The sequence below is a fragment of the Meles meles genome, chromosome 8 (genome assembly GCF_922984935.1).
Source record: "Meles meles chromosome 8, mMelMel3.1 paternal haplotype, whole genome shotgun sequence".
NCBI classification, from domain to species: domain Eukaryota; kingdom Metazoa; phylum Chordata; class Mammalia; order Carnivora; family Mustelidae; genus Meles; species Meles meles.
Genome location: NC_060073.1, coordinates 5,863,500 through 5,876,377, shown reverse-complemented (window position 1 = coordinate 5,876,377; position 12,878 = coordinate 5,863,500). Strand labels below are relative to the sequence as shown.

Genomic DNA, 12,878 nt, shown 5'->3' with positions numbered 1-12,878 from the left:
AAATATATATTGTCTACAAGAAGTCTACTTCAGTGTAAAAGAATAGAGAAAGATATACCATGCCAGCACTAATCAAAAGAAGTGGGAAGAGCTGTATTAATTCTGCAAAATTCAGAGCCTGGAGAGTCATCAGGGATAAAGAGGGCATTGCATAATGATAAAAGCGTCAGTTCTCCAAGAAGACGACCGTCTTTAATGTGTTTGTGTCTAACAGAGTATCAAACTCTTTGGGACAAAAACCGACACAAGGAAAAATAGATGAATCTATTACTATAGTTGGAGACATTAACACCCTTCTATCAGATCCAGCAGGCAGAAAAATCAGTAAGGACGTAGTTGTACTCAACACCAACAATCAGCTGGATACCAAGACATGTCTAGTCCACTTCATCCAACAACAGCAGAATATGTATTCTTGGGCTTATATGGAAGATCCACCAAAATAGACCACATTCAGGTCTATAAAACACACCTTAACAAGTTCATTTTTTAAAAAAGGTTCTATTTATTTATTTGAAAGAGAGAGAGATTACAAGTAGGCAGAGAGGCAGGCAGAGAGAGGGGGAAGCAGGCTCCCCACTGAGCAGAGAGCCCGATGTGGGACTCGATCCCAGGACCCTGAAATCATGACCTAAGCCGAAGGCAGAGGTTTAACCCACTGAGCCACCCAGGTCCCCACACCCTAACAAATTTAAAAGAATGAAAATAATACAATGTTTGCTCTCAGATCAAAATGGAATTAAATTAGATATCAATAACAGAAAGACAGCTGGAAAATTCCTAAATACTTGGAGATTAAACAACACACTTCTAAATGATACGTGGGTTAAAGAAAAAAATCTCAAGAATTTAAAGATACTTTGAACTAAGGGGCACCTGAGTGGCTCATCAGTTGAGAGGCCAGCTCTTTTTTTTTTTAGGTTTTATTTATTTATGTATTGACAGAGAACGAGAGTGAGCACAAGCAGGGGGAGTGACAGAGGGAGAAGGAGAAGCAGACTCCCGGCTGAGCCGGGAGCCTGATGCAGGGCTCTATCCCAGGACCCTGGGATCATGACCTGAGCCAAAGGCAAATACTTAACCGGCTGAACCACCTAGGCACCTCCAAGTGGCTGACTCTTGATCTCAACTCAAGTCTTGATCTTAGGGTTTTGAGTCCAAGCCCCACACTGGGCTCCACACTGGGCATGGAGCCTACTTAAAAAAAATTTTTTTTTCTGCGCACCTGAGTGGCACAGTCAGTTAGCATCCAACTCTTAGTTTTGGCTCAAGTCGTGATCTCAGGGTTGTGAGATTGAGCCCCATGTTGGGCTCTGGGCTCTGGGCTTAGCACAGGATCTGCCTGAGACTCTCTCTCCCTTTCCCTCTGCCCCCCTCCCCCACCATGTTCTCTCTCTCTGTCTCTGAAATAAATAAATCTTTAAGATACATATGTGTATATTGAACTAAAATGAAAAACACAAATTATCAAATTTGTGAGATGCAGCAAAAGCAGTGCTTAGAGGAAAATTTATAGCATTGAAGCACATATTAGAAAAGAAGAAAGATCTAAAATCAATAAACTGTTTCTGCCTTGGCGGGGGGTGGGAAGAAGAGCAAATTAAATCCAAAGTAAGCTGAAGAGAAGAAATAAAAAGAATTAGAGCAGAAATCAATAAAATTGAAAACAGGAATTCAGTAGGGAAAAATTAATGAAACCAAAAGCTGGTTATTGGAAAAGATCACCAAAAGTGATATCTTAGTCTGATGGACTGTTATAACAAAATACTACTGAGTAGCTTATAAACAGAAATTTATTTCTCATAGCTATGGAGGCTGAAAGTCCAAGTCCACAATCACGTTTTGGTGAAAACCCTCCCAGTTTGCACACTGTGGACTTCTCATTGCGTCCTGTCGTGGTGGATGATTAAGCAGTTCTCTGGTGTCTCCTATAAGGGTAGTAATCCTAGTGATGAGAGCCCTTGCCCTCATGACCTAACCTCCCAAGGGCCCCACCTTCTAATAGCATCACTTTGGGGGTTAGAGTTCAATGTGTGAATTGGGATAGGGGACACAAACATTCAGAGCGGTTTAAGGGAATAAGAGAGAAGTTGTAAGCTATTAATATCAGAAATGAAAGATTAAACATTACTATAAACCCCATGGGCATTAAGGAAATTGAACCGATAATTAATAACCTTCCTAAACAGAAAACACCGGGCTCACATGGTTTCACTGGTTAATTATACCAAACATTTAAGGACAACATTATACCAGTTCTCTAAAATCTCTTTCAAAAGATAGGAACAGGGGCGCCTGGGTGGCTCAGTCGTTCAGCGTCTGCTTTCGGCTCAGGTCATGATCCCGGAGTCCTGGGATAGAGCGGCGAGTCAGGCTCCCTGCTCAGCAGGAAGCGTGCTTCTCCTTCTCCAACTCCCCCTGCTTGTGTTCCCTCTCTCCCTGTTTCTCTCTCTCTGTCAAATAAATAAATAAATAAAATCTTTAAAAAAGAGAGGAACAGAGGAAATCCTTCCTAATTAATTCTGTGAGGCCAACATTATCCTAATACCCAAACCAGACAAAGGCAATACAAGAAAACTACAGACCATTATCTCTCATATGCATAGATACAAAAATCCTCAACAAAATATTAGCAAATCAAATCCAATAATGTATAAAATACCATACACCATTACCAAGTAGGATTTATCCTGGGCATGCAAACCTGGTTCAGCATTTGAAAATAAATAGTTTGTCACCTCAACAAGCTAAAGAAGAAAACCACATGATCATATCAGTAGATGCAGAAAAAGCATTTGACAAAATCCGGCACCTATTCACAATCAAACTAAGCAAATTAGAAATAGAAGGTAGCTTCCTCAACTTGTTAAAGATAAAGCCTATCTACAAAAGCCCTACAGCTAACATCATATTAAATGGTGAAAAACTCAATGCTTTCCCACTAAGATCAGGAACAAGGCAGAGAAGTCCCCTCACCACTGTTTTTCAGCATTTTACCAGAAGTCCTAGCTAATGCAATAAGGCAAGAACAGGAAATAAAACGTATGCAGATTAAGAAGGAAGACACAAAACTGTCTTAGTTCACAGAAAATATGATTGACCGTCTATGTACAAAATCCAAAAGAATTGACCAAAAAGTCCTGAAACTCATAAGTGATTATAGCAAGGTTGCAGGGTGCAAAGTTAATATGCAAAAGTCAGGGGCACCTGGGTGGCTCAGCCGGTTAAGTGTCTGCCTTCAGCTCAGGTCATGATCCCAGGGTCCTGGGATTGAGTCCCACCTTGGGCTCCTTGTTCAACAGGGAGCTTGCTTCTCCTTCTGCCTGCCTCTCTCCCTGCTTGTGCTCTCTCCCCACCTCTCTCTCTGACAAATAAATAAATGAAATCTTTAAATATGTATATAGATAGACAGATATAGTCAGTTGCTTTTTTTTTTTTTTTTAATTGATTTGACAGAGAGAGAGAGACAGTGAGAAAGGGAACACAAGCAGAGGGAATGGGAGAGGGAGAAGCAGGCTTCCTGCCAAGCCAGGAGCCCGATGTAGGGCTCGATCCCAGGACCCTGGGATCATGACCGGAGCCAAAGGCAGCCACTCACAAGTAGACAGAGAGGCAGGCGGGGGTGGGGGGAACCAGGCTCCCTGCTGAGCAGAGAGGACGATGTGGGCTCAATGCCAGGACCCTGGGAATCATGACCTGAGCCAAAGGCAGAGGTTTTAACCCACTGAGCCACCCAGGCGTCCCAGTCAGTTGCTTTTAGTATACCAGCAAGAAACAATAAAAATTCAAAATTAAAACCATAATGCCATTTCTTTTTTTTCTTTTTTAAAGATTTTATTTATTGGGGTGCCTGGGTGGCTCAGCGGGTTAAAGCCTCTGCCTTCAGCTCAGGTCGTGATCCCAGGGTCCTGGGATCGAGCCCCACATCAGTCTCTCTATGTGGCAGGGAGCCTGCTTCCTCTCTCTCTCTGCCTGCCTTTGCCTGCTTGTGATCTCCGTCTGTCAAATAAATAAATAAAATCTTTTAAAAATATTTTTTAAAAAGATTTTATTTATTTATTTGACAGACGGAGATCACAAGCAGGCAGAGAAGCAGGCAGAGAGAGGAAGAAGCAGGCTCCCTGTGGAGTAGAGAGCCCGATGCGAGGCTCGATCCCAGGACCCTGGGATCACAGCCTGAGCTGAAGGCAGAGGCTTTAACCCACTGAGCCATCCAGGTGTCCCCATATTGCCATTTATAAATAGCACACAAGAAAGTGAAATATGTAGTCTGAAAATACAACAAAACGTGTATAAAACTTATGGGGAAAATTACAAACTGATGAAAGATATCAAAGAACTTAATAAATGGAGAGTTAGTTCGTGTTCATGGAGGAAGGAAGAAGAAATATTCAGTATTATAAGGATGTCAGTTCTTGGCACCTGGGTGGCTTGGTCAGTTAAGTGTCTGCCGTTGGCTCAGGTCATGGTCCGGGGGTTCTGGAATCAACGCCACGTTGGGCTCCCAGCTGAGTAGGGAGTCTCCTTTTTCCTCTTCCCCTCACCCTGCTTGTGCTCTCACTCAAATAAATAAATAAAATCTTTTTTTTTAAAGATTTTATTTATTTATTTGACAGAGAGAGATCACAAGTAGGCAGAGAGGCAGGCAGAGAGAGTGAGAGGGAAGCAGGCTCCCTGCTGAGCAGAGAGCCTGATGCGGGACTCGATCCCAGGACCCTGAGATCATGACCTGAGCCGAAGGCAGCAGCTTAAACCACTGAGCCACCCAGGCACCCCTAAATAAATAAAATCTTGGGGCGCCTGGGTGGCTCAGTGGGTTAAGCCGCTGCCTTCGGCTCAGGTCATGATCTCGGGGTCCTGGGATCGAGTCCCGCATCGGGCTCTCTGCTCAGCAGGGAGCCTGCTTCCCTCTCTCTCTCTGCCTGCCTCTCTGCCTACTTGTGATCTGTGTCTGTCAAGTAGATAAATAAAATCTTTAAAAAAAAAAAAAAAAAAAAATAAATAAATAAATAAAATCTTAAAAAAAAAAAAGATGTCAGTTCTTCCCAACTTTATAGATTCAGTGGATTGTGATTCAAAATCCCAGTTATTTTATTTTCAGCACAATATTGGGGAAAGAGGGAAGAAGAAGAACAAAGCTGGAGGATCAGCACTCAGCTTCAAGACTTACTCTAAAGCTGCAGTAATCAACACATTGCAGTGTTGGCAAAAGGGCAGACAACTAGATCAATGCAACAGAATAAAGAGCCGGGAAATAGACCCCCATAAATACAGTCAACTGATCTTTGACAAAGGAACAAAGCGGCACAATGGAGTAAAAATAGTCTTTTTTTTTTTAAGATTTTATTTATTTATTTGGCAGAGAGAGATCACAGTAGGCAGAGAGGCAGACAGAGAGGGAGGGGGAAGCAGGCTCCCCGCTAAGCAGAGAGCCCAATGTGGGGCTTGATCCCAGGACCCTGAGATCATGACCTGAGCCAAAGACAGAGGCTTAACCCACTGAGCCACCCAGGTGCCCCTAAAAATAGTCTTTTCACCAAATGGTTCTGGAACAACTGGACATGCACTTGATAAAAAGAGAGAAAAAAGAAGAGAAAAGAAAAGATAATCTAGAACAGACGTGGACATTACATCTTTCACAAAAGTTAATTCAAAGTGGATCACAGATTTAAATGTTAAATGTGAAAGTGTAAAAGTCCCAGAAGATAACATAGAAAATCTAGATGACTGTGGGTATGGAGATGATTTTTTAGGTACGACACCAAGTATGATCCATAAAGAAATAGTTGATAAAGTGGGCTTCAGTATAATTTAAAAGTTCTGCTTTGTGAAAGAAATTGTCAAGAGAATGAAAAATCAAGCCACAGACTGGGGTAAAAATATTTGCAAAAGGTAATATTTGATAAAGGACTCTTAGCCAGAATACATAAAGAACTCTTAAAACTCAACAATAAGAAAACAAGCAACCCAATTAAATGGGCTAAAGACTGTAACAGATACTTCACCAATGAAGAATGCAGATGGCCAATAAGCCCATGAGAAGATGTTCTACATCGCATGCCATTAGGAAATTGCAAATAAATAAAGTAATGAGATAACCAATGCACACCCATTAGCTTTGCGGAAATCCACAACACGGACGACACCCAATGCTGTTGCAGGGGTAGCAACACCAGGAAGTCTTGTTCATTGCTGGTGGGAATGCAGAGTCATACAGCTGCTGTGGGAGGTCGTTCGGCAGCTTCATGCGAAAGAAATCTACTCTTCCTGTGGGATCCAACAGTCATGTTTCTTGGTTATTGACTGAAGTGAAATCTTGGAAGGCGGTAAAAACGTAGGTCCACACAAAAGCCTGCAGATGGATGTCTGCAGCAGCTTTATTCACAATTGCCAACGATGGGAGCAACCGAGATGTCCTTCAGTAGCTGAGCTGACAAATTGTGATCCATCCAGACAATGGAATGTTATTCAGTGCTGGAAAGAAATGAGGTATCAAGCCATGAAGAGACACGGGAAGGTCAAACGGGTATTACTAAATGCAAGAAGCCCATCTGAAAGCCTACGTACATGTGATTCCATCTATACGATATTCTGGAAAAGACAAAACCATGGAGATAGGAGAGGAGATTGGTGGTTGCCAGTTATTGAGGGGAGGGATCGTAGGTCACTAAAACTACTCTAGTACAGAGTAACGTGCCGTACGTAATAGTGGACATATGCCATTCATTTGTCCAAACCCATAGAGTGTGCACCAAGAGTGAACCCGTACGTAGACTGTGGTCTTGGGTGGTGATGTGTCCAGGTAGGTTCACCTGTTGTAACAAATGTGCCGCTCCAGTGGGAGACGTTGATGATGGGGAGGGCTCTTCGGGGGGGGGGGGGTCAGTGGGTACATGGGAAATCTGTATACTTTCCGCCCAGTTTTGCTGTGGCTCTAGAATGCTATAAAAAATAAAGTCTATTTTGAAAAAGAGAACTGGCTCACATAATTGAAAAGTCCAGGGCTAGAGCAGGCTTCAGTCGTGGCTGGATTCAGGGGCTCACAGATACCATATTGATGCAGTCTTCATCTCTTAGCTTCGCTTTCTTTCTTCACTCCAGCAGGGGAGGTCCAGGGGCTCCAGGCTCTATGATCCCTTGTATAAAAACAGAGGCTCTTTGGCACTAGGAAATTGCCTGGGTAGGGCTCTTACCGTCTAGCTTGAGCCTGAGCCTACCCCCGGAGTCAGGGAAGGGAGATCTCCCCACCTTCCCAAGAGGAAGATTGAGGTCTTGTTGCCAGAGGAAGGGAGACTGAGTTTTGGGCCTGTGATGATGTCCGGATGACCAAGGGCCCTCCAGCTCTAACTTCTGATGCATCCGATGCCAGCTCCCTGGCTGGCTGGGAGCAGAAGACAGGCTTTCTGCACGAGGAGGCAGAGGTGCGGTGTTTCAGAGGTCATATGGAATGGCCATGGGTGGCGAGAGGGTGCTGGGCATAGCAGGAACAAAGGTGGGTGTGTTTGGGGGCTGCAGAGAAGAATAGTTTGGCTGGACAAGGGCGTGTGAAGTTGGGTCTGTGAAAGTATGTTGGGGCCAGACTGGGGCCTCCTGGGATCTGGGTCCTGCCCCCGACTTTCCCAGCCTCACCCGTACTGGTTCCTCTGGGTGTTAACATCTCAGGCGGGAACCTCCCTGGGGTGGGATCTGGTGGGGGGGGGGCACTGTGCTTCTGGGTCTCTGACGCCCACCTCCCTCCAGGCGTTCCTGGTCTATGCGGCGGGTATCTACTCCAACATGGGCAACTACAAGTCCTTTGGCGACACCAAGTTTGTTCCCAACCTGCCCAAGGTGAGTTGAGGGGGGGCCAGGGGAAGTGAGGAATTTGGGGCCGGTGGGATGGTAGTGGGGGCCTGGTCACTGCCACGCTCCTCACTTAGCAAGGGAAAGCAGTATGTCTTCCCGATGGTGCTGACCCGAGGGCAGGCAAAGGAAGGGTGTGTGAACTTTAGTGCTTGCAAAAAGGGAGCCTGGTTGTCTCACCCCTGGGGATGGTGGAGAGGCGGGGCACTGTGAGTCCCTCGAGGGCGGGGACTGGGGAGCTCTGGCCCGTCTGGGGCATCAGCAGTTCTTACTCCCAGGCTCTCGGCACTCACTGTCCACACAAGTCGCCTGGCCGTCTTGTTGAAATGCGGCTTCTGACCAAACGGGTCTGCGGGGGGCCTGAGCTCCAGCATATTCCTTCTACAGCCCTGATGCTGCTCGTCGCTCAGCTGCACTTTGAGCCAGGCCTTAGGCTGCGGGAGAAGAGCTGGGGGGTGGATGGGGAGGGGTGCAGAAGACAGGCTTGGGCGCTGTGGCCGAGCCAGTGGCCTCCTCCCCTGCAGGAGAAGCTGGAACGTGTGATCCTGGGGAGTAAGGCGGCCGAGCGGCACCCGGAAGAAGTCAGGAGCCTCTGGCAGACCTGCAGGGAGCTCATGTTCTCTCTGGAGCCGCGGCTTCGACACCTCGGGCTGGGGAAGGAGGTGAGGACCCCCCCCCCCCCGCATCATGCAGGAAAGTGGAGGGCATCCTTTGGAAGTCACCTGGCGCGGAGGGAAGGGTACCGGGTAGGGAGGCAGTGGGCTTCCGTTCTGTCATTTGTAAACTAGGAAGCGGCTTGGATGGAATGCTTTCTGAATGCCCAGAGGGAGCTGAGGAGGGGGAGTGGGAAAGGAAGGAGCCTGGGCTTCCCGCCTCTGGAGGCCACTTGGCCACCATGTGGTGCGAGGGACGCGGTAAGCCTCCAGGGCGGGCCAGCCCGCACAAGGCTGGAGCAGAGCTGCAGGAAGGCTGGAGATGGGCCTCTGTGTGCGATGTGTGTTACGGTTTTCTCCCCTGGAAAGAGATGAGAGGGGGCAGGGTAGAGGCGGCCGGGAGGAGGTGCGGGGGCTTGGAGGAGTGTGTCCCGACCGCAGCAGTTCCTCCTTCCCACCTGTCTCCTTCCCCAACAGGGAATCACCACCTACTTCTCTGGGGACTGTACCATGGAAGACGCCAAGCTGGCCCAGGACTTTCTGGACTCACAGGTTTGAGGGTTAGGGAACTTGGGACAGGGGGTTCACAGGGTCCCCCCTTGCCACTGGCACCCACTCCCGGGTCTCAGCTTGGGTCCAGAGACACAGCATCCTGGGCGTTTGAAGTAGGGAAGACTCGGGAATGCTTGTCTAAGAGTTGGCCTGGCTCCAGCGAGGCAGACGTTCCCATGTGTGCCAGGGACGGAGCGCCCCCCTGCCCCTACCATCGCCGCAGGCTGGAGGCTTTGGTGACAGCCTGCGGGCAGGACAGTGGTGACCTCAGAGCCACTTCCGGTTGGGCCCCGGAGTCCACTTGTGGCGTTTGCCACCCCCCAGCAGCTGTGTAAGCAGTTTCCAAGTCTGCTGCGTCGCCTCGCCCTGGGTCAGCGCTTAGTAAACGTTGGCGCTCAGCGCACAGAGCAGAGCGTCTCCGAGAGCCTGGCCCCTCGCTGCGGACTCAGGCAGGCTCCCCCGCACGCCCCAGCCTGCTCTGCCTCTGGACCTCCTCTTCCTGGTGTGAACCCCTTTCCCTTGTCCCGCCTTGTAGCCCTCTCTGGACTTAGTCTTCTTCCCCCAACCCCTGCCCTGGTCTTTTCCAGAACCTCAGTGCCTACAACACGCGACTCTTCAAGGGCATCCTCGAGGACGGGAAGCCGTGCTACGAGGTGCGGCTGGCTTCGGTGCTCAGTGCTGGTGAGCTGCTCCACTCGGCCCTTCCGCTCCCTCCTCAGCCCCTCTGCCCCGGGGCAGGGACAGGCCCGACTGCGGGCAGGGCTTAGTGGGTCCTGCCGGGAGGGACAGGCATGATAGTCACCGCAGAGGTTGATGGCGGACTTCCTGGGCGCTGTGGTCCCTGCTGTGCTCTGCGCCTAGTGCTGCCTGTGAGGGGGACGCCAGCCCCGGGGCCGTCCGCGACAGTAAAGATACGGGGGGAGACATGAGGACAGGGAGAGGGGTTCCATGCCACTTGGCGGATGTTACTGCCACAAGCTTCTGACGGTCCCCATCCTTCAGGCAGTGGCACAAAAGATAATAACGATCCACGAGAACAGTGGGAGCAGAGGCTGCCCCAGGACAGGCTAGACGAGAAATCCAAACATCTGAGCAGGCTTAGTGAAAGAGGCGACCTTAGGGGTCTCGGAGGTTCGAGAGAACGTAGAAAGGGGAGATGGTGAACATATAGAGTCTGCTTCCTGAATGTCTCTGAGTACCCTCAGGGTAAAGCCCAAATCTGCCTCCGAGGGCTCTTTCAGAATTCTTCACAAGTCAGGTATCTAGTGCACATTTTCCTAAACCAGAAGGGTACTTAATAGGGTTGGGATATTAAGACGCCCAGAGCGGGATGGCTTCAAGCCCAGCTGGACCCAGCTGCTCGGACCGTATTCCGAGAGATTTCTCTCTCTGCCCCCGGCCTCCTCTCTCTCACTTCATCCACGGCATGTTCCTCCCACACGGGGCCTGATAGTCACCAGCCCGGCCACTCCAGCAGAAAGAGGGCCCCTTTCTTCCAGACGTTTCTTCAGTAAGGTCTGGGAGTGGCTCTAGTTTCTCTGTTGTGGGTCCCGTATTTATCTGTGAAACGGTCCCTGTGGTCAAGGGACAGATAGATCTCTCATTGTCTGGACCCTGATCCCAAGCCGACCTGGGAGCCAGGTGATAATGAGGTCAGCCCCTCCCACGCACCTGAATTGGAGGTGGGGGGCAGGGGATTCTTAGAGGAAAATTGGAGTCTGTTACCAGGTGAGAGGGAAATGCATGCAGTGTGGACAGAAATAGCCAGGCCCCTATGAGGACCTTTGCGAGTGGGCCCTCTCTTTTCCCCTTCCCAGCCCCCAGCCCCATGTCCCTGTCCGCCTCCCACCTAGGCTCTGGGCCCCAGCCATGCTTCGCGGTCTACAGTCCCCGGAAAACCCCCACGTTTGTTGTCATATCTGCTGTCCAGAACTTCCCACGGTCTGTCCCCTTTCCCACCTCGAAGCCCTGCCTCCCGTCTACACGGGACGAACAGCTTCTCACTAGCTACTCCAGGATCCTGCCTGGTCTTTCCATGACTTTCTTCTCCTTTCCCTCATCATAGCCAGCAACCGTGTGGGCATTTTGTTGTCACTATTGATGCGGGCTCCTCGGGAGGAGGAATTGTGTGTTTCACTGACCACGGTCCCCCCAGTGGCTGGCACTTGGCGGAAACTCAGATCTTTGGTGTGGGACTAGATGAAGATGGCACCCGAACCTTTGGTGGGGGGAACAGTGTGCGCCCCAGAACATGGCGGAGAGGAAGTTTAGCAATTGGCACGTGGTTGGGTTTGACTGAGCGATCCTTCTTCCCTCAGAGCCTGCTCTGCATTCTGAAATGACTTCCAAGCTGAAGAGCTACGAATTCCGGGGGAGCCATTTCCAGGTGACTCGGGGGGACTATGCCCCGATCCTCCAGAAGGTGGTGGAGCACCTGGAGAAGGCCAAGGTAGGGCTGGCTGGGGGCTGAGGGTCACAAGCTCCAGATCCTTCCGGGCAGCAAAGACGGGTGTCGGGCCGGGTGGGTGGCCTGAGGCTGACCGACCCCTGCTCACCCCCAGGCGTATGCAGCCAACAGCCGGCAGGAACAGATGTTGGCTCAGTACATAGAGAGTTTCACTCAGGGCTCCATTGAGGCCCATAAGAGGGGCTCCCGCTTCTGGATAAAGGACAAAGGCCCCATCGTGGAGAGGTGAGGCACCAGCCTTCACCCCGGCTGCCCCCCCCCTCCTGCCGGCCCCCCTTCCATCTCTGCCCTTTACTCCCCCAGTTACATCGGGTTCATCGAGAGCTACCGAGACCCCTTTGGTTCCCGTGGAGAGTTTGAAGGTAACTTCTGGGAGGAGGGGGGTGGTCAGCTTGCAAACGCTTATCCCCAGTGTCCCCGAGGGTTCTCCCCTCCGCCCTCGGCAGTAATACTACAAATAACCAGAACCGGTGTTGACGATGTATCAGACACTGGGCGCTTAGCTGTAGGAGCTCATCTGGACACTGTCCTCCCGTGACAGTTGCTATCTTCACTTTGCAGAAGCTATCCTCACTTTATCCTCACTTTAGAGAAGAGGTATCATTGGTGAGTGGCTGAGCGTGGCCCCTGGGCTCTGAGCCGCTTTGCTGTGCTGCTTCTGCTATCTGATCCCGGCACAGGCTCCAGCCAGTCCAAGCCCAGCTCTGCCGCTGACCCGCTGTGTGACCTCCCCAACTGGGTAAACCCCATATCTGAGCATCGGTCACTCCCTTCTGGGTGTTGTGGGAAGAGACATTGCTCAGCAGATTCCCGGGCACATAAAAGGTCCTGGGTGAATGGGGAGCATAATTGCCGTCATGATAGTGAACTTGACTTGGCTGCTGTCATGCCAGGGCAGGTGGGAGGCTGCCTTGGCCCTGCCCCATGCCTATATCCATACCCCGACTGGACCCACTTGTGGAAGGCAGGGCATCCAGCCTGAGGATTTAGATTTCTGTACAAAGCCTTATCCTCCCCAGCCTCTGGGGATAGAGTTTAGAGCATCCGGTTTCTAGAAGCCAGAGAGATTGGCTTGGGAGGAGAGAGGACAGCCCCAGCAGCCAGTGGGGAGCTTAGATCTGAGCCCAGAGAAGCAGGCCCAGGGCGCAGGTGGCTCAGGGACCAGGAGGGAGGACAGATGTGCACACCTGCAGCTTCTCTGCCCGGGTCCTGATTGTCCAGGCCTCTCTGATGGCCAAGACCCCAGAACCTCTTGAGCAGCCTTGATCTCAGAGGCTCCCCTCTTTACCTAACTCAGCCTGGCTGGCTCAGTCAGTAGTGTGTGACTCTTGATCTCAGGGTTGTGAGTTCGAGCCCCACATTGG

General features: G+C 50.2%; 1 protein-coding gene across 4 annotated transcripts in view; it reads left to right on the top strand.

The window, feature by feature from the left end:
- Window positions 1-12,878, top strand: part of DPP3 (dipeptidyl peptidase 3) — a 36,060-nt gene that overhangs the window by 6,161 nt on the left and 17,021 nt on the right. For all 4 annotated transcript variants that reach the window (XM_046015355.1, XM_046015356.1, XM_046015357.1 and 1 more), the window contains exons 3-9: window positions 7,741-7,830; window positions 8,367-8,504; window positions 8,973-9,047; window positions 9,635-9,728; window positions 11,366-11,496; window positions 11,609-11,739; window positions 11,818-11,876. In XM_046015355.1, coding sequence (XP_045871311.1) covers window positions 7,741-7,830; window positions 8,367-8,504; window positions 8,973-9,047; window positions 9,635-9,728; window positions 11,366-11,496; window positions 11,609-11,739; window positions 11,818-11,876 — 718 coding nt within the window. The remainder of the gene's footprint in view (window positions 1-7,740; window positions 7,831-8,366; window positions 8,505-8,972; window positions 9,048-9,634; window positions 9,729-11,365; window positions 11,497-11,608; window positions 11,740-11,817; window positions 11,877-12,878) is intronic.